Here is a 22,022-nt window from a genome sequence, read left to right as displayed (position 1 = left end):
CGGTGTGAGTAACAGAGACGTCAAATTGCTCAATATTAAAAATTGCCCAACAATGGACCTCTGTCTGCCGAGTTTGTTGAACGAAAAAATGGCATTCGGTTAACGGTCTGTTTCAAAATCGGTAAACTAAGGTCCCATGTTGGCCTCCCGTTGATACGATTGATTGGACTTTCATTGGACCAATGATCCAACGTATTGGACCAACGAAGGACCACCGTTGAACTTTTTTTTCAAAGAGGGAGACTGCAGAGATTTCTACTCGGAGGGTTTTTAACGAAAGATTAGATTTTAACGAAATACTATTCTTTCATCTCAAACTCTGATAATTTTGCAGAGAGTGTAATTTTGACACATTCAAGAAATCACACAGCATTTATGAGATCAAAACTATGTTTCGTTCGGCTTAAAACGAAAACGCTGTGATATATTAAAGAAAAAACAAAACATTACTTTAGTTCCGGTGTTTTTGATTGGTATACGTTCCAAATCAGGTGAAAGAAATTCTAATTATTCATGTGCAGAACTAAAGTAATTCTTTCCGCAGAAATATGTCGGATAGCAATGTTTTTGTACTGGACAACGGAGCATTCTACGCTAAAGTAGGAATGTCCGAGTGGAGTAAACCAAGGTATGAGCGATATTGTGATTTGTTGATATTTTACCTGCCATAGAATTCTAACGTTTTTCAGAGTTGTTCCCAATTGCATAACCAAAGCAAAATCTGAAAGAAGACGACCATTTGTTGGAAGTCAAATTGATGAATGTCGTGATGTTTCGGGGCTGTTTTACATTCTTTGCTTCCAGCGAGGTTATCTGGTAAACTGGGATATTCAGAAAACTGTGTGGGACTATATCTTCAGTCAAGAATGCTGTCCTGTGAACTTTTCTGAAACGCCGTTACTAATTACGGAGCCATTGTTCAATTTCCAGTCCATTCAGGAAGCTATGCTAGAGATATTGTACGAGGAGTATGACTGCGATGCTGTATGCAAAACTACATCGGTCGACATGGCAGCATTTAACTATACACATGGTGAAGACAAAAAGAAACCGTTGTGTTGTGTGGTGGTAGATATGGGATACAGTTTCACACATATTGTTCCGTTCATTAAGGGATCTAAAGTTAAAGAAGCTATTCAGCGAATTGATGTAGGTGGAAAGCTTCTAACAAACCATCTAAAAGAAATTATTTCCTACCGACAACTAAACGTAATGGACGAGTCCTATGTGATAAATCAGGTCAAAGAAGATAGTTGTTTTGTATCACAAGACTTTAATGAGGACATGCGAATCGCCCGAAAACGTTTTCCTGAAAACAGTATTATCAGAGAATATGTTCTACCCGACTACACACAAATTCGTCGAGGGTATTTGAAAACCCTAGATCAGAATAACGACCACAACGATGAGTTCCAAACACTTCGATTGAACAACGAACGTTTTGTTCTACCTGAGGTATTATTCCATCCTTCCGATATCGGGATACAACAAATGGGCATCGCTGAAGCGATTGTATTTGCCATAAATGCCTGTCCGGAGGAAACAAAACCTCATCTGTTTAATAACATTGTCGTGTGTGGTGGGAGTGCATTGTTTAGCGGTATGCAGTCAAGAATACAGAAAGAAGTTCGATCTCTAGCACCAGATGACTTTAGGGTTAACGTTACTGTGCCAAAAGAGTAAGTTGTTTTATCAATGTTCCATTGCAATTTTTCTGTCTATATTTTCACATTTTAAGCTCAATCTCATATGCTTGGTTTGGAGGACAACATTACTCCCAATCGCTAAGTTTTCTGAAGTCTTGTATGAGCCGAAGTCAGTATGAAGAAAACGGAATTAAGCATCTTATAGAGAAGTATGAAAACTGAAACCGTACATAGTTTAAGCGTAGCTTTCTACGATGTAACTCGACACACTAGTTTATTCGAAAAACATGGTTATGAAGAAAGCTAAAGTAACAATCAATGTGAAACTTTATGAATACTATTCTAGTTAAGAATAAAATACAATGTACAAATTACACAAATTAGACAATAACGACAAGAGCACTAGAACTTCATTTGAAGACCCTCCATAAACGATGACAATGGCGACTATATGCTTTCTTCTCTAATGTTTGTTTTAAAATGGTCAGAGATGCTACGAAACTAAAGCATTAGTATTGTTGGCGTCTTCTGGCAGCGCGCTGTTTATCGAAACGAAGCTCCATTTCTTCCAAAACTTTTGGAGTATACCGAACTACCAGTTTGACGGATCCGACAGCTTGCTTCAGCAGCTCGACAGCCTTCTCATGGTTTTCACCTTCTACCGATACACCGTTAACAGACAGCAATTGGTCACCGCGTTTCAATCCACCGTGACGATCAGCAACACCCCCGGGTATAATACGAGAAATATAAATTGGTGAGTTTTGTTCTTTTCCACCCATGACGTTGAAACCAAGACCTAATGCCAGAAGAAGAGATTGTAAACGTAACTGTTTGGAATTAAAATAAGAAAAAGGAACTAACCCTCGTCTGTTTTTGGCAACTCAACAACCCGTGGATGAGCATGACCTTCACTGGCAGCAAAAGCAGCTATAGTTGCTTTAGCTGTGGCCGAAGCTCGAACGTCCAGCGAGCCCTGGACGTCAACAGTTTCATAAACATGTTCATAAACTTCACGGACAGCATTCAGAAAATCACTCTGTAGTACCTTCTGCAACGCTGCCAGTTTTGTAGCTGGTACTTCCCCACTTCTTTGTAAATTTTCTAGCAGTTCAATCGAACGCTTCACATCTATAAAAACAAGAATTTTTATTTCAATATTTCACCATTTTAAAACATATTTGTTTCTCGTACTTACCTTTGGCAAGTGTCAATGGTTCACAAACGTTGGCCATTTTTTGTAGCAACTTTCACAAGTGGAACTAGTTTATAATTGATCGATTTCTGTTTTTTTGTCAAAAAATTACTTTACTAACTGTCCTCAAGTTGCTCTAAACAGAATTCTATGTTCAATGTTTCCTATAACATTTCAAGTGAGATTATTTATCCAAAAAAGGCAAACAATAAAAGTATTTGCCCAAAATATATTATTTTCACACGCACGTCGTATACGACTGAACCCACACCCAAAACAGTAAAAAATGACAGTATCTTCGAAAATAGTTACACTACCAGTACGCCAAACAAAAAATACACAAATTTGGGTTCAAATCTATCTAATTTCTCATCGCATTCAATCCCAGTACCCGGTGGATGTTGTCGACCCGCATCGGTCCGATCATCGGGCCGATTATCGGACCGATTGAGCACGATATAGGGCCGATTGTAGCGCTTCGATCGGCCCGTCATCGGACAATTCTGCACCATTTGCATCAATCGCGTCGACCTAGAAAAGCTTTATGTTTACATTATGTATCGCTAGAGAAACAGAGCGAAGGAATATCAAACAAGGCATTTTCGAGCCGACGTCTCCCCGATAGGGTGTGCAAGAGTGTTAAACATTCTTTTGTCTCGATCATGGAGGCTTTAACCTTTAGGTCATTCGCCTCTTAGGGCCAGGAAAACTCTGGCCCTATGTTTGAGGTTGGAAATCCAACCCCGATATATCTCATCACCTGAGTATTGGATATCCGCTCTCTGCTTTGGTATATCTTCACTCTTTTGTTCTACCGATACACTATGTAAGCTCGAAACGCAATCAAAAGCTTTCGTGCACGATGCGTCCGATGTTCGAATTTACTGGGTAAACTCGAATATCGGTCGTATATTGCACGAAAGCTTCAGATTGCGTTTCGAACAAGATTGTCGATCCTTCTTAGAAAAAAAGGTTTAACGGTAGTTCTTCATTGGTTCAATACGTTGGATCATTGGTCCAATGAACGTCCAATCAATCGTACAACGGGAGGCCAACACGGGACTTTCGTTTGCCGATTTTGAACCTACCCACTTAGAAAAAAACGTTCAACGGTGGTCTTTCATTGGTCCAATACGTTGGATCATTGGTCCAATGAAAGTTCAATCAATCGTTCAACGGGAGGCCAACACGGGACCTTCGTTTGTCGATTATGAAACAGACCGTTGAACCGAATGCCATTTTTTTCGTTTAACAAACCCGGCAGACAGAGGTCCACAGAATTTCTGAAGTTTTGTCCACTTATTTATTCAAACTAACGTTACATACCTGCACAATACTTCTACTTCACGTAGAATAACATCAATTTTTCTTTCTATTTAAAGGTAACACTTAATTTTCACACTATTTTTGCAAGAGAAAAAACAACAACAAACCGTTCTAGCAAATTGAACGAATATTTCGTGCAATATGTCGTTCAACAAGCGCTCAAAGACCAACAAAATTGAACGGTCTGCTGAGAGGGTAATACCATATTTTTTCGTTCAACAAACCCGGCAGACAGAGGTCCATCGTTGAGCCATTACCAATATGAGGAGTTGGAGCACCGTTTGACTAGTTTTACTGGAGAATTTCCGAAGCTTTTTCCACTTATTTTTTTAAAACTAACAATACCAGTACAATACTTCTACTTCACGTAGAATAACAACAAATCTTCTTTCAATATGAAGGTAACATCTAATCTTCACACTATTTTTGCAAGAGAAAAAACAACAACAAATCGATTCAGCAAACTGAGAGAATATTTCGTGCAGTATGTCGTTCAATAAACGCTCAACGACCAACAAAATATAATCGCATACTGAGTGGGATTACATTGTGTATCGCTAGTGCTAAAGAGTGAAGAGATACCAAAGCAAGGAACACGACCCCCCTTCTATGGAAGATTTTTCAACAGTTAGTTCCATGAACAATAGAATACTTTTTATATAAAAGTGCAAATAACGACTTAAATTTTAAGAAAAAATTTTAAGACTTTCCTTTTGAATTTTTGCACCTTCCCCACCTTTTGAACCCTCCTCCCTTCCTTGAATTTCCACCCCTTCTTTTGATCCCCCTTGAACTCTCTCTTGAACCCTTCCTTGAACCCCCCCTCCTCCCACTCATCGAATGATTCCTGAGCACGAGCCTGGTCACTGTCAATCGGGTTGATCGAGAACCCAACCATAAATCAAATGAACCTAGATTTCCCACTACGGAGACACTAACAGCGCTTCTAGTGAGAAACGATTGTACTTTTTCCTAGAGTGCCTATAACCAGAGTGACGACAGCTGTTCGTTTGGAATGACAGCTTCCAGTTCCAAACGAGCAAACGACCTGTTAATTACAATGTAAAGCTAACGACACTCCCAACATTTCGAATTGAATGTTTTGAATTGTTGCCAACATAACGGATGAGAAGTTGTCACTCTATTTTTTCACATTAGCGGCCCCTACACGATCATTAAAAGTGTCATTACTAAAATGTAATGACACTTTTAATGATCGTGTTAGGTCTTCGAGTTCAGTAATGACACGACTAATGATGGAATTCCGGATTTTCCATCATTACCAACATTATTTCTTCTTCTTATTTTTTTTGTGGAAGTGCTGAATATTGTCAGTTGTATTAGATGAGAAAATTTGACAACCATGAAGTAAACATTCCCTTCAGAACTATACGTTAAAAAAAATTCTGCAAATGGCAAAGTGTAGATTTAAATTATTAATGTTTCATTAACCTTAACGTTTCAATGGCAAATCAAATTTATTTTCAGCTAAAAGAAGATAAAGAATATTGTTAATATTCTTTAATTGCTGAGGGAAAGTTATTCTGGTTACAAGCCCCGTGCTGGCCCCGTAGTTAAAAATACTCATCATTATTAATGAACGTGTAATGCTAAAAAGTAATGATGTACAGAAATGCAGTAATGATGAGCGTTTGAGCAGAAGTATCATTACTAAGTAATGATCGTGTAAGGGCCGCTATTAGCTACTGTGGTTGTGTTAAATGCGCAGGCAACTTTATACATTCTTCTTAGAAAAAAACGTTCAACGGTGGTCCTTCATTGGTTCAATACGTTGGATCATTGGTGCAATGAACGTCCAATCAATCGTTCGACGGGACACAACACGGCACCTTTTTTTTATTTTAATATTTTTTTTTGAACACGGGACCTTTGCCTAGTTTGCAACAGACCGTTCAACCGAATGCCATTTTTTTTCGTTCAACAAACCCGGCAGACAGAGATCCATTGTCGATCCATTTTAATATGAGGAGTTGGAGCCCCGTTGGACTTGTTTTACTGCACAATTTCCAAGTTTTTCCACTTATTTTTTAAGCTAACACTACATTCCTGTACAATACTTCTACTTTACGTAGAATAACAACAAATCTTCTTTCTATATAAAGGTAACATCTAATTTTCACACTATTTTTGCAAGAGAAAAACAATAACAAACCGTTTCAGCAAGCTGAACGAATATTTCGTGCAGTATGTAGTTCAATAAGCGCTCAACGACCAACAAAACAGATCCGCCTGCTGAGAGGGATGCATTTTAGGAGCATTTACGCACCAATTCTACATCGGACGGAACTTCAGGTGTCACGGGTACTGAAAAATCATGCTGTCGAGTAAGAATTCATTGCTCATTTCGTCATTTCGATAATGAGGGTATCCGCGAGTTCTCACTTCGTCGTGATAATCTAGATCAGGCATTCTTAATGAATGAGCGTAAACAAAGGGTTTGATGTATATTTATGACGTGGGCTATAGGATTTATTACTTTTCAGGTTAACTGTAATTTGCAATAATTTCATGTTTGTCATTCTGATGCTCTACCGTAACATGCATTGATACCAAATAAATGCAAATAGGAGGAAACACGATTAACTATTATGTTTCGTTCTGAGAACGCCCGCACAAATAATTCAATTACGAAAAATAACAAAAAATATTTTTTTGTATAAATCATGCAGATCGCAATGAAATTCAGACATGCTCAAAGTCGTAAATGAAATTGTTACTATGGAATTCCTCCGAATTAATTTGATTTCGAAATAGATTCAACGCAGGTTTATGCTGATTCTTCATTTTGATTTATGAATCTTATGAAGAAGTCCGCTTGGATGGGGGTTTTGATAGGATTTTGTGGAGTTTAAAATTAAAATGCGAGATTTATGGTGTAACACTCAAGACTGCAACAAGTATTTAATCAAATAAAAAAAGGTTAACCTTACAGAAAAATAAACAAAAATGTCCGTTCGTCTTCATGGTGTTGGTTCATAAATTGGGGCAAATAATTTTGAGTTCACTTCAGGCACCTGAAACGATGCGGCTATGAGCCAAACCCATTTACTAGGTCGGATTTGTCCTTTACTTACCTTACCTAACAGCTATAGTCCTGGGGTGTCCTTTGCTGTATCAAGAATATGTCTCCACATAACTCGGTCCATGACTGCTCGTCGCCAGCCACTCAAGGCACGGATGCTTCTGAGATCACTCTCCACTTGATCGAACCACCTTTCTCACTGCGCTTCTCTCCTTCTTGTACCAGTTGGATTGGAATCAAGAACCATTTTCACTGGGCTGTCGTCCGACATCCTTATGACTCGTGGCCATAGAGAACAACTGGTCTAATGAGCGTTTTGTAGATGGTCAATTTCGTGCGGTGGCGTACTTTTCTCGATCGAAGGGTTTTTCTGAGTTCAATTATGCACGATTTTCTGCCAATATACGTCTCCGAATTTCTCTGCTGATTTCATTATCGGCGGTCACCAGTGAGCTCAAATACACAAACTCATCAACCACCTCGATATCGTCACTGTCTATCAATATTCGTGGTGAGAGGCGTAGTGTTTCTTCTCTAAAGCCACTTCCTTTCATGTATTTTGCTTTTGACGCATTTATGGTCAGTCCGATACGCCTAGCTTCAGCTTTCAGTTCGATGTATCTTCTCAAGGTTACGTTTCACAATATCAATATCGTCAGTGAAACCAAAAAGTTGTACGGACTTTCGGAAGATCGTGCCACTGGTGTCGTTCATCGCTTTTCGAATCACACCTTCCAAAGCAATATTGAACAAGATACAAGACAGTCCATGACCTTGCCGTAGCCCTCTTCGAGATTCGAAAGGATTCGAGAGCGTCCCAGATACTCGGACGTAGCACATCACTTTATCTATTGTTGCTTGGACCAATCGCGTCAGTTTATCCGGAAAACCGTATTCGTGCCAGAGCTGCTAAATGTCACTATCAACGAGCAACTTTGCACGACGAAGATTGGAAAGTTTATGTCACTGGACTGCTGCCAACCAGGCTCTACCAATCATCAGATATTGAGTGTCTGAGAGCCGATCTGTCGTAACTTAAATTCTCTTGATATTATACTCACCAGGACGCTCATTGATTGTCGATGCGATTGATATTATCTTCATTTCTCCTGTCACTGCTTGATTACGATGTGACTAAATATTAATCAAGCAGCATAAACATTGAATTTAATTCATGTACACCAATAAACTCCGAAATCCGATAACTTTTTACAAAGAACAATTAACTTTATCAATTTATGTTTATGTTAGTACTCTCATGGAATTTTTTTACTTCAACAGGGAATAGGAGAATGAGAGAGAGAACAAAATGCGTCACCTGTCTTTGACTGAGCATACTTCTACTTGGTCATAGAACTATCGAGTATCTCATTTGACAGACACTTTGACCGTACCGATTACAGTTGACGATGATTTTAGTCAGTCTGTCAAGGTCATTTGACATGACTGACAATTTGCAGCTCTGATTCGTGCATGATCTGCCATAGTTGTTATCGATCGATTGAGTCCTATGCCGCTTTGAAGTCAATGAATAGGTGATGCGTGGGTACGTTGTATTCATGACACTTCTGGAGTACTTGTCTTATCACGAATATGTGATCCGTAGTGGCGCGTGTTCCAGTAAATCCCGCTTGGTACGGCCCTACGAATTCCTTAGCTGTTGGTGATAGACCACGGCAAAGGATGTGGGAGAGTACCTTGTAGGCGGCGTGCAGCAATGTGATTGCAACAATCTAGTTTATCACCCCGGATTTTTTTCACTTTACCCTATTAGTTCTCTCATCCATCGTTATGTGTTCGAATTGGTCGCTTCCGGTAGCAAAAAATGAACCTAGTGTTCATTCCCAAAGGAGACAAGGTTAGTCTCTGAGAAACATTTGAATAAATAAAAAATCGAAAGCGAAATTTTCGAGAATGTTTTTAAATTTGTCATTCCTCATTTGTGCCAACATTACCACGCATACCGTACGATACTTAACGATGTCTACTATGTTCTTTTCCAGGTTCTTAGCTGTACCGGGAAAACAAGGTGATAGATGAAGTGTGAGAGCATTTACAGTTTTTGACTGTGGTAATGGATATAAGGTAAAACAATAATAAAAAACATAAACAACAAAAAATAAAATCTGAAGAAACCCGGAAACTAACGGACAGTTGCATTTTCGTTTCCGGAACATTAGTTTCCAAAGAGGTTTTCGAAGAAGAGACGTAAACCATAGTATGTAACATTCTGCAGCAAATGAGCCTTTAATTATTTACGGAGTTCCGTCGGTTGCCCGGACATATGTTCACTGCTCAGTCGAAGTGTACAATGAACGGTAACGCAATGCAATATTTCCTAGCTACATACAACTCTGTTTCAGATATTGATAACCAGTAGGTTTAGTATTTTAGTTTCACGAAATTCAGGAAATTCAGACCTGGTGCTAATAGGTTCTATATGTTGCTGGTTTGAAGTGTTCGCTTTTCAGATTCAGACTTTTCTTTTTGCTCTAGATGTTTCTGCAATTTGTTCAGTTATATAATTTTTGCTTTGCATGTTAATCATTAACTATCATATGGTGTTCATTATTATAATCATTATTATTAACGTGTAGTTAACCTTTTCGTGATGCATACCATGAAAAAGGCAAATTTGGTTGATCGAATCATGCTACTTGTAATTAGGCGAACAAGATGGTTCGCCATGCTGTTATGCAAGACAGTAATTACTTTACTCTTCCACTGTTCAGTATTTTCAAGTACACATTCACATGATAGAATATCGAAACTATAAATATTGCTTCATGGGCATTTAGTAGAGTCTCATTTAACTTCTATGTAGTATGTTTCGTTTAATAGAATGGTAAAACAGTGATTAAATTAAATAAAACATACATTATTTATAGTATTGTTTTGAAAAGCTAGAAAAACGCCTAAGGCAAGGGGAAAAACTTAACTTGAAAGAGCAAATATAGAAGGTCTAATTTGTATACACATTTTTACATGTCCTAGCTATGAAAGCATCCAAACAGTTGCGAAAAGCTATTTTTTGGCAGAACTGCTACCATTGTTCTGATTACTAGAGTTGTAGTAATAAGGCGTTAGTACGTTACTAGGAATCTTTGCAGCATTGCTATTAACCATCATTTGTTGTTGCTGCTGCTGTTGCTGTTGTTGCTGCTGGACATTGAATGTACTGAACTGATTAAAGTACTGTTGCTGCTGCTGAAGTGTTGGGGCCTGTGCATGTTGCATATAATCGAAACTGGCTGGGTGATGTGGGACTGCGGCTACCTTAGTTGAGTTGACACCGTAAGCGGAAAATTGCTGCTGTTGTGCGGATGAGACAGTGTGCTAGAAATAAAAGAGCATAATGTTAGTTGTGAAGTTCAAGCGCAATTTAGATAGGAAGAAAAAACATGGAACTATTCGCTTACGTAGAATATACCAAACAGGACGAATTTTGAACAAAACGGTTAGTAGGCAGGCACCGAAATCCCTTTAATGGTCACAAAAAATGTTTGCATTTCTAAATACCCAAAAAGGCAATGTGGTCATTTGTCAAAATTTTGATACTCAGGCAAAGCAAAGATGTGGTATTACAATTCATTGCCATTGGTTACCCTGTATCAACCAGCTTCAGTTAGTACCAACCTTCAAAAGATACGTGTATAAATTTGACAGCTGTCTGATTATTAGTTTGTGAGATATTGCATTTTGAGTGAAGCTACTTTTGTTATTGTGAAAAAAATGGAAAAAAAGGAATTTCGTGTGTTGATGAAACACTACTTTTTGATGAAAAAAAGTGCCGCCGATACCAAAAAATGGCTTGATGAGTGTTATCCAGACTCTGCACCGGGCGAAGCAACAATTCGTAAGTGGTTTGCAAAATTTCGTACTGGTCATATGAGCACCGAAGACGATGAACGCAGTGGACGTCCAAAAGAGGCTGTTACCGATGAAAACGTGAAAAAAATCCACAAAATGATTTTCAATGACCGTAAAGTGAAGTTGATCGAGATAGCTGACACCCTAAAGATATCAAAGGAACGTGGTGGACATATTATTCACGAATATTTGGATATGACAAAGCTTTGTGCAAAATGGGTGCCGCGTGAGCTCACAATCGATCAAAAACAACAACGAAAAACCATGCTGAAATTGAACGAATTGGGCTTCGAATTGCTCCCTCATCCACCGTATTCTCCAGATTTGGCCCCTAGTGACTTTTTCCTGTTCTCAGACCTCAAGAGAATGCTCGCTGGTAAAAAAATTAGAAGCAATGAAGAGGTAATCGCTGAAACTGAGGCCTATTTTGAGGCAAAGGACAAATCGTACTACAAAAATGGTATCGAAAAGTTGGAAGATCGCTATAATCGCTGTATCGCCTCTGATGGCAATTATGTTGAATAATAAAAACGAATTTTGGCAAAAAAAAATGTGTGTTTCTATTAAACGATACGAACTTTTCAGCCGAACTGTTAGTTGTAATATTTCCGAATCATGACAAGTTTTTGAGCAACACAAACAAAACTTGCACATTCAATAATATAAAGTGAAATGCGTCTGCGACCTATCATTTGCTCTGGGAAACTTCTAGAATACAATATGATGGCAACTCGACGCGTCATAAGCGATTTGTAAGTGATAAAGACTGTCCCAGAAAGTATGGACGCAACCAAAAACCGCTGCCATTTCGCAATGGTTTAGAATCTGTCATTAGCGGCCCTTACACGAGCATTAAAAATGTCATTTTAAATGATGACTAACTAATGATGTAATTCAAATTTGTTAGAAATTTCGTCATTACTGCACCATTACACGTTCATTAAAATGATATTATTTTTTAGTAATGACATTTTTAATGACTCGTGTAAGGGCCGCTATTAGTTTGTTTTGAAATGCGTGGACTTTCAGCAGAACAACGTCGAAAAATTGTGTACAAATGGTGCACAGAACGCGGACTGTCACTGAGAAAGATAGCAAAAATGGAAGGAGTAAGTGAAAAAGCCGTGCGAAATGCAATCAGGAAATTTGTTGAGGATAACACCTTTGAGGATAATCCGAAAACGGGTAAAAAAATAGGTCCTGCTAATCCTCAGTAGGATAAACGTATACTGGAGGCGTTCGAGCAAAAGAAGGAGATTTTAGTTCGGGATGTGGCCAAAAAAGTGGGCACTTCGAAGTCAAATGTTCTTCGTGCTAAAGAACGTTTGAATCTTCGAACCTATAAGAAGCAGAAACAACTAAAACGTAGTCCGAAACAAGAAGCATCGATCAGGCCGAGGGTTCGAAAGCTGTACAATACGATTCTTGCTGGAAATTTGAACTGCATAATTATGGACGACGAAACCTACGTGAAACTCGATTACAAATCCTTGCCGGGAACACAATATTATACGGTGCGAGATATGCAAGTGTTAAACAAGTCCAAGACATCGATTGAAGTCGAAAAATTTGGTAAGAAAGCTATGGTCTGGCAAGCAATTTGTAGCTGCGGTAAGATTTCGAAACCCTTCATCACCACTGCTTCAATGAACAGCGATATATACATCAAGGAATGTTTACAAAAACAACTTTTACCCATGATTCGAAGCCACAAAGATCCTGTTGTCTCCTGGCCAGATCTTGCTTTTTGCCACTACTCGAAATCAACGGTAGAATGGTGTACTACCAAAAATGTCACTTTCGTCCCAAAAGACATGAATCCACCAAATTGCCCATAACTTCGACCAATTGAGGAATTTTGGACACTAACGAAGGCACATCTTAGGAAACAAGTCTCTGCAGCCGAAACCATTCAACAGTTCGAAAATGATTGGAAAAAAGTGTCAAAACTTGTCGCCAAGAAGTCTGTACGGAATTTAATGAGGAACGTTCGCAAGAAGGTGTGCCAGCTAGTCTACAATGGCTAAGTAGCAAATGTTGAGAATAATATTCTGTTGTTGTAGTCTAATATTATCAGTATATCGAATAAAATTTGAATATCTAACACTTGTGAATTATTTACAGCGAAATCAAAGTGCGTCCATACTTTCTGGGACAGTCTTTAATTTGAAGAAGAGAAATTGGAGACTTTGTTGCACGAGGATCCGTGAAAAAACCAGACGCAAGAAAAGATTGCTCTACAAAGTATTGCGCCCAAATGCATCATCCAAAGGTTGGAAATTGAGTGCTGTGGGAGTTGAAACCGATGGATATTAAACGGTGTCGTTGCATGTTGTTGAAACGATATGAAAAAAAAATCGTGTTATGCATTGTATTTGGGACCAATCACAAACCACGTAGATTTAATGAGGAGGAGACTTTTCAAAGTCTACATTTGTCAACAAGAGAGGAGATGAGAGGTTACGCCTTAAATGTACGTATTTTTTTTTTAATTTTCAAAGCCGCATCTTTCAAGCCACGAAAAAAGCAGCATGTATTTGGTTTTTTATTTGTAGATTACAACAATTTGAAAAAAAAAAACTAAAATCTTCATTGATTTACAATTCTACCATATAATATATAATATAACCATATAATAAACAAGGTTCAATATTTGTCAATACAATAAAGTCTGTACAGAAAATAATGGCTTAAAGTTAGATTGGTGTTGTTCTTATGTATGTGCGATCTTTGAAAGTGTGACTGGTTCGAACAGTAATACGAATTCAGTAGTACGTAAACGTTCTCGGTGACGGTGGCGTAACGCGGAGGGTCCGGAGATTGGCTTTTATGATAATTAAAATGTTTACCAACAAAACTCGTGTTAGGAAAACATTCATTGTAGGGTCAGAATTCGTAAAATCGCCCAGAGAAAAATGACTATTTTTTCTGTCAAAGTTTAATCATTTGATTCAATTTGATCATTAAAATTACTTTCCAAAATAAACAATGAAGAAATTTCTTAGTTTTTAGTTTTTGAGACTCTTTCAACAAAATCATGATATTCTTTAAAAAAATATACATATTCGAATGAAACTTTCACAGATCTCATATAATACAGTAAAGTTAAACAATCCATGAAAAATTGAATTCACATTCTGATATCAGCAAACAATTTCAAAACAAAATTGCACTGGCAGATAATCATCACGTCCGTGTTGTTCCTAAGTGGCTACGAATCACAAAATATATGAACAAAAAAATGTAGAGGAAAAATTGTTTTCAGATCTCAGATGATCTCAAACGATACTGTAGAAAAAAAAGAAAGCGCGTTGAACCTGACAAAGATGATTAGGGAAACTTCCGTGGTTAAGATTGCTTCAAACAGGTGACTTAGAATCGCAGAGAGATAAGTACTATATTCAACATTTTACGCTGTCTATCGAAACAAATTGAAAAAAATACATTGTTTCTTTTCCTAAAATTTTGAAATAAATTGATTATTAGGCATGATTCACTTCAGTGATATTTTCCCTCAATTCTTATGAGCAGATTTTTAAATCAAGATTTTAATGGTCCGCTATGTTGAAATTGGTCTGGATTGTTGATTCAATGCATAGGATGCTGGTCATAAAAGTCAGAAGAATCGGCAGCGAATTCTGTTGAAACAGAATGGTCAAATTCCTCAACAAAATGTGTACTATTATGGCTTTAATTTCGCGGAAGTGGGATGAGAAGTAACTTCCTTGAGAAGGGAAAAAAACATTTTTAAGTATTGTTATGCTTTTCAATTAAACGATTTGCAAAATATTCCTCCGAGGCGTCGTTGATCTTCTCATACCCCCTTTTTTTCGCTCAGCCATCATTTGAGGTTTGGGAACAGATTATAGATCGAAGAAGGCAATTGAATAAATTGTTGATGTTACCGCTATGGTCCCAATGCTCACGTGTGGTTCTCGTATTAGGCCGTTTCGCAGCGATTTCGGTTATCTATTGTGTGCTGTAATACTTGCTGTGGATGATTTTTCTTTTTCGAGGAAGTCTACGAAAAGTATACCATGACATCCCTAGAAACCCAACGCCATGACTTTTCTAACCCATGCGGTTCAATGGTCTAGGTCGCCACGGAGCTGCCCGAGCCGGCTTCAGCACATTACCAGACACTCTTTATGTGTATTAGTGTAATCATGTTTCATCAACAGTTATCAAATGGCGAAACACGCTTCCGAAGTGCGATTGCATTCGTACTTTCCGAATGATCAGGCGAGGCCACCAGCAAAGAGTAATATTTTTGCATCGGTAAAATACCGTACCAATGCTGACTTCGACGGCATTAGAGTTGGAAAAAGTCTCTCAAAAATATGGTTTCTTGAGGAAATAGATTTTCCCATACTCATCATGATACCAAACACGTTAACAGAAATGGCCTCATTTTGGCTGTGCTAGTGATTACCTTTTGCCTTACCTAGAATGTCTAGGAAAATAAATGTACTCGAGCTTTTATGACAAAATTATCGCTTATCCAAATCATTCAATGAATCGAATCCGCTTATTTTCGGGACGGCAGAAACAAAATACAGTATTGTGTAGCATTGACAAAAGCTACACTCTTAGAAAAACGAAATTTACGCTTGACGTAAAATCAAGCGTACCGTAGTTTCTTCGGTGATTCTATTATTAATATATTCTAAAACTTTTTTGTTATGTTATTCTATTAACATGTAAAAATAAATTTTGCGTCTATATCGATGTAAGCTTCAGCTAAATAAACTGTGAAGTTAATGATATGACTTATTTTTACATGCTTTGAGTTTTTTTTGTTTTCGATTATAGAGGGTTTACCCTTGAGGGCATTCAACTCTCCGGGCCAGAAAAACTTTCTGACCCTATTTGCTGGGTTGGGAATCGAACATGCTTTGTGTTGTGAATGTAAGTGAATCGCGACGCTTCTTTTATGTGCATCTATAAAGATGTAAATTTTTCTAAGTGTGTACCGGAACCTGATTCATAACGAAAGAATTGCCTACGTCACCTACGATAATCAGATTCCCTTGTGATAAGCCGAACAAGAATACATCTACACTAAAAGACAACGCTATTTTGTCCACCCCGGCGCCAAAATTTGCCCAGTACTTCTATGACAGCCATCAACAACAATGAAACACATTAACGAAACTATCTGCATATGAGGTAGAACGAGGCACGCCAGCTACAGCTAACAACAATAACAATGTTTCCGCCAACAACAGCGACACCGAAACAATGGACGGGAGCGTGAATAGCGAACCACTGGTCCCCCTTCATTCGCTGGATAGCAATGAGAGCGCCTCTTCAACAAGAAAAATATAACATCGAGAACAAATCATTTTTTTTACATTGGTTTAATGGCCGTGTTAAGCTGAAAGTCAATTCAGCCGAAAAAAAAATCAATAAAAAAGTTGTCCATATGGAAGGTGTTGTTTAGCAACGAGAATCTTCTGACTTCAAAATATTGTTCAATTTTGTTAGAATGTTAACAAAAATTTTCTGGCTAGTTTGAAAAATTGAAAAATTCAACTTAATTTAATAAAGAAAATTCAACAACTTCTACACTTTTGTTCAAAGATTCCCTGCTCCCATAATGATATTGACCATCATAAGGCCAATTTATCTACTATAAATTTGTAAACCCATTATCAGGTAAATGCAATTGAAGTTCTTGAAACAGAAAGAAAATAAGAACACCAAACGCAATTACTTTTAAGAGGATTTTTATTGTAGCAACGTATTGTGGCCAAGTTCAGTCCTTTGCATCAACTTTCAATTCAATTTAAAATCTGAAAATTTTCTATTCATTCATTCATGTAGAGCTTCTAAGCTGTTTCACACGACAACATTGCAGTGATGAAAAATAAACAACAGATCCTTAGCAATCCATATACTTACATAGAACATACTCATTTGACAAATCTTCTCTCAAGACTCAGCACGCCCTGATGATTAAAATTCCAAAATACCGAGGAAGTATAAATCTTTTGACCATGTTAGGGCAATGGTAACAAACAGAAGGTTTTTTTTTAAATATAAAAAATGATTATTTTTTCAATGTTAAGCAATCGGAAAATTTCTTTCGGAATAGTTCAGAAGCAACAACATCAAAGGTAGAGAAAACAGTGAACAATTTCAGTACAAAACGAATTTTATTTGATACCGTTTTATTCAATTTATCGATGTTTGACAATGTGGATGGATTCAATCAAAATTGAACTTTTCATTTTAATCATACTTATAAAATCAACAATCGTATGCCTTCCATCGTGTAAATTGGCAATCATTAGAAAAACAAGGCGCACAATAAACAATGCTTGTTCAAAAATCCTTCCTTGATAGGATCATTCGATGTATCACTATAATTCCTTCTGTATCGAGAAGATTCATTTTTAATTAACTGTAGCAACATTCAAAGATGTTCCATTTGTCGTTGATTGTTTGTATTGTGACCTACTCACACCAAGGAAAGTAACAGCGAAATAAAAAAAATACTGTAACTGAGAAAAAAAAACAAAATAGTCGTTGTTCATGAATTTCAAAATCGCACCATAACATTCAAGAGAACACAAAATGTGTTCACATGTCGAACTTGAAAAATACTGACGCTAGTTTAATGTAAAACTAACCCAATCTATCTATTGAGAATAGTATGTAAAAGGTTTATAAATCACGAAAATAGATATCCCACGTACAACAAAAAGTCTTTCAGACTGTACTCGATGCCATCTTACGAAGTAGAAACGTTGAGGTTTTTGAGAAGTGTTAGGCAAATATCTTTACCGTCAAAAGAATAACGACAAATCGTCACTTACCTTGTTGGAAACTGATTTGCTGGATATATTCCCAGACTGTCCACCAACTGTTACATTACCGCCTCCGTTACCGTTTAGCTTGTTGTAATCGATCGTAGTGGCAGAAACGGTCGATTTGCTCATTTTGTTCTTCTCACGGTCTTTTTCACGATCTCTCTTCTTGCTACTGTGACCATGATGGCCACTTGTGTTGCTGCTACCACCGGTGCTCGGTACATGACCTGAACCATTGTTATGGGCATTGTCACTACCAGTGCTGATGTTGTAGTGTTCGATTTTGTCCTTTGAGATTTTTAGTTTGAGTGAACTAGTCGCCGGTATTGAACCGCTCGATGAACTCGATGGAATACCTCCACTCGAGACTGTGCCGGTAGATTGGGCACCAAGCGATGACGAGCCAGACAATCGGTCTTTTGGAATTTTGATTTTGAGTCCAGTATCCGATGGTGGGGGATTGCTTGCAGACGTTCCATCCGAAAGCGACGGGAGATTCAGTTTATCCTTAGGAAGTTTTATCTTTATCGGACCCGGCGCTTGTTCAGTACTGGGATCAGATTTTTCCCGGTCGCGTTCACGATGGCGATCCTTGTCCTTCTTATGCTTTTTACGCTCCTCGCGGTCTTTGTCTTTCGATTTGTCCTTCTCTTTGTGCTTGTGTTTGTCTTTTTTCTTCTTCTTTTCCGTTTTGATTCGATGCTGTTCGTCATCTCTGGAGGGAGCCTGGAGTACATCGCCTGTGAGAGTCTGGATTTCATTTCGAACAGCGACAGTCGCGACAGATGACTCAGAAGCAAACATTGAGCCAGTAGTGGACAACGTAGAAGTAATTGGGGGAAGCGAAGTTACAGGTTGAGCAAGTATGCTACTGATTGTCGATGGAGCATTCACGTCTATTGGCGGGGGCTCGGTTTTTATCGCGTCAGGTACATTGACTGTTGATGATGAACTCATACTAGAAGTTAAAGAAGCACTATTGGATGAAGTTATTGACGACATTGAAGAACCGGGTCCTGCAAGCGAGCTCGACGCAGTAGTTACAATCGTTGTGTTGCCGGTACTGCTCGCAGTACTACTGAGGGTACCGAATTTGCTCTCATTACTGCAAAGGCTCTCCTTCAGTAAACTGCTAACCAGAGCCGGATTAGTTTCGATTCCATTGATCGTACTAGGGAAAATGCTTTTACTGCTGCTCGGTTTAGAATCACTCAGCAACGGTTGCGACAACAGCGATCCAGGATCATTGAACGAAAATAGTGAAAATCCATCATCCTGTTTGTCGAAAGTGTTGGCCAAATCGAATGACGATGCGAATAACTGGTCCGATGGAGAGGATACTTCCATTTTCCGTACCTTTGACTCCCGGAAATCGGTTCCGTCGTCGTGTCGAATTTGATCACTGCTAGGCAATGAACGTTTTACCGGTGCTTGTCCCGTTTTATCGCTGCTGGGAAGTTTACTGATGCCCAACAGATCGATCGTATCGATCGTATTGCTAGTGAGTAAACCAGTTATAGACGAAGGAGCTTCCAACGATCGTTTCAAACTACTGTTCGACGAGCTGGAGGAGGTAGTTGATTTTTTCTCAGCCGATTTTTGCTGGTGGCCCCCGCTGGATCCGCTTTCTGTCCGTCGATCTTTTTTCGGTGTTTCCGAACGTTGCTTCTGCTGCATCTGGTCCGAGAACAGCGGCAACGAGGGTTTCTTTTCCCTACTACTTGGGCTTTCCTTTACAGGTTTTGTCATACCTGTTGGGTGCCCCTGTATGCGAGTCTTTCCACCACTACCAGCGTTGGTGGAGGGGTTATTTAGGTTAGCACTAGAATTATCTGCCTGAGTGTCTTTCCAATCAGGACTGAAAATCGATGAAGATTTTACTTGTTTAGGCGGGGTGCAAATGTTCATGGGATCTGACAAGCGGTTGCTGTCGTCAATTAGCCGGAAGGAGGAATCTGATTGTTTTTGTTGCAACGGATTTTTTAACTGCTGCAACTGCTGGTTAGGGACGGAATTAGATTCAGTCTGGGGCAAACTATTGCTTCGACCGCTCATTGTTTGACTGTAGCTTGGAGGAAGCAACCCGTACGGTACCTGAGGCTGTTTAATGGTCGACGAAGAAGATGTTCTTGAGCTCACTTCCGGATTGTTACTGAATAGGGAAGCCATCATGGAACTTTGAGACTTTGTCACATTCTTGCCATCCGCATGCGACAACGATTGACCTTTCTGACTGATGCCGTGGCGATCCATTTTGCTTTGGCTATACGGGTTGATTGGCATCGATGACGATGACGCTGATGATGATGATGAAGAACCAGTAGCCGCGTTAGGTATCATGCGATTTTTAGGGTCACGAGTACTTTCATGGGTGTAACCAGCACGTGTCGATGACGAAGATGACGACGACGACGATGTTGATAACGACTGCAACGGTATACCGGACCGACTACTGCTGTGGTGTGGGGCAGACTGCATTTTACCAATAACACTACTTGTTCCGTAGTGGCCACCACCGCCACTTGCCAACATTTGCTGCTGCTGTTGTGAAGTTGGACGTTCGCCACGGGAACGAGAGCTGCTCGAGGAAGATGACATTTTATTGCTGGAGGAAGATATCGGTTGTGCAGCCTTTAGCATCGGGTCACCTAAGATCGAACAAAGAATAGAAAACGATTGTCATAAATATGTTCTACTAATAACAATTTTATGTTAAAAATTATAACAAGCTAGGTGATGGAGTAATTATATTTTATAACAAAACTATTCTCTGATCGAGAACGTCTCTTTATCTACGTGTTCTGAATGTGTGAAAAAAGCAGTAATAAAGAAGAATTAAAGAATGTTGCAGAAAACTACGGATGAAAATTTTCATACATCTAAAAGACCTCCCCACAAATAGTAGATTCAAAATATTAAGTGAAAAACTATCTTAATCCACCCAACTGTGAGATGATACCTTTTTTTATCAATCCGCATGTGTTTTTTGCATGAATATTCTTCATTTTCATGACATTATTCTAATGTCCGTCGTTTTAAGTGGCAATTTGAGATTTTAATCACTCATTACTCTGTAATGTCGAAACTGCAAATCGGATCGAATTTGAATCTAAAAGTGTAACAATCGATTAAACATTCCATGATATGTCAAAGTAATGCCACTTTAGAGCTTAGGGTAATTTAAGGTACTTCCAGAGCCGGTATTCAGGAACCAGCATAACCCAAACCGATTTGTATGGCCATATGAAGAATAAATTGCAATATTTTTGAGTCCAACTTTAAAACTTTTCGGGATTGTCATCTTTTATATCGCTTTGAATTTTAAAAATTCATCATCCTACAATTCCAGAATCGAAAGTCAGAATTGGATGAAATTGGATTTATTTTACTTTGAATTTTGTTTCTGAAATTCGATTTGGCTTTTTTCGAGAAAACGATTGAGCTTTGAGAAACGATTCGATACTGGAGCCGAAGTCAGACAAATTCACCTGAGTAGCTGTATAGTTGTAAAATGTTAGAAAATCAATGTAGACAACTTTGAGGAATCGTAGTGCGAATTAAATTTTTCTGTCTTCCGAAACGAAAACTAAATACAACCAAAAATGAAATAAGTTTACATTTTTATGCAAATCACCCTGGATTTCCGAAACCGGAAGTTGGATCTGACTGCAAAACAAGATGTTTTATAGAATCTTAAAACTTTTCATTTGAATCTTAGATCGGTTCAGCCATCTACGAGAAAAATGAGTTACACAGTTTAAATTTCGTTTCACATATCATCCTGTAGTTCCGGAACCAGAGGTCGGAACCAAACATAATTCAGGAACCATGTTTGGGAGTATACGACTTTTCATATGAATCTGAGTTTGTAGAAAACGGTTGAGTAATCTCCGAAAAAATTGAGTGAAATTATTTGTCACACACGCATTTGCTGATCTCGACGAACTGATTCGAATGGTATATGGCTGTTATGTTCTTCCAGCATTTATTGCTGTAATTAGTTTAAATCAATATAAATATGGAATTGCTTTCAACTGGAAAACGCTGCCATCATGTGGTTTACATATGTCATATTCGAACGATTATGTTGCCAAAAACGAACCGTGCTAAAATCGATCCGAGGCAAA

At 38.4% G+C, this 22,022-nt stretch overlaps 3 protein-coding genes across 4 annotated transcripts in view; 1 reads left to right on the top strand and 2 right to left on the bottom strand.

Moving 5' to 3' along the window:
- The first annotated feature begins 369 nt into the window (after positions 1-369).
- LOC131436900 (actin-related protein 6) lies at positions 370-2,037 on the top strand. The gene is made up of 4 exons (XM_058605873.1): positions 370-491; positions 545-628; positions 690-1,679; positions 1,739-2,037. The coding sequence occupies exons 2-4, from the start codon at positions 549-551 to the stop codon at positions 1,866-1,868; spliced, it is 1,200 nt and encodes a 399-aa protein (XP_058461856.1). The 5' UTR covers positions 370-491; positions 545-548; the 3' UTR covers positions 1,869-2,037.
- LOC131436901 (protein lin-7 homolog C) lies at positions 1,956-3,136 on the bottom strand. Its single transcript, XM_058605874.1, has 3 exons — positions 2,845-3,136; positions 2,511-2,777; positions 1,956-2,445 (listed from the first exon to the last, which is right to left on the bottom strand). Exons 1-3 carry the CDS (start codon positions 2,879-2,881, stop codon positions 2,156-2,158), a joined length of 594 nt encoding a protein of 197 aa, XP_058461857.1. The 5' UTR covers positions 2,882-3,136; the 3' UTR covers positions 1,956-2,155.
- Positions 3,137-9,433: 6,297 nt separating this feature from the next.
- Positions 9,434-22,022, bottom strand: part of LOC131434302 (cyclin-T2) — a 38,228-nt gene continuing 25,639 nt past the window's right edge. For both annotated transcript variants that reach the window (XM_058600966.1, XM_058600967.1), the window contains exons 9-10: positions 17,902-20,543; positions 9,434-10,546 (exon numbers count right to left, since the gene is read on the bottom strand). In XM_058600966.1, coding sequence (XP_058456949.1) covers positions 10,235-10,546; positions 17,902-20,543 — 2,954 coding nt within the window. In that variant the 3' untranslated portion in view covers positions 9,434-10,234. The remainder of the gene's footprint in view (positions 10,547-17,901; positions 20,544-22,022) is intronic.

Source organism: Malaya genurostris, chromosome 3 (assembly GCF_030247185.1).
Source record: "Malaya genurostris strain Urasoe2022 chromosome 3, Malgen_1.1, whole genome shotgun sequence".
NCBI classification, from domain to species: Eukaryota; Metazoa; Arthropoda; class Insecta; order Diptera; family Culicidae; genus Malaya; species Malaya genurostris.
Note: the sequence above shows the minus strand (reverse complement) of the source record. Positions and strands in the feature narration are given on the sequence as shown.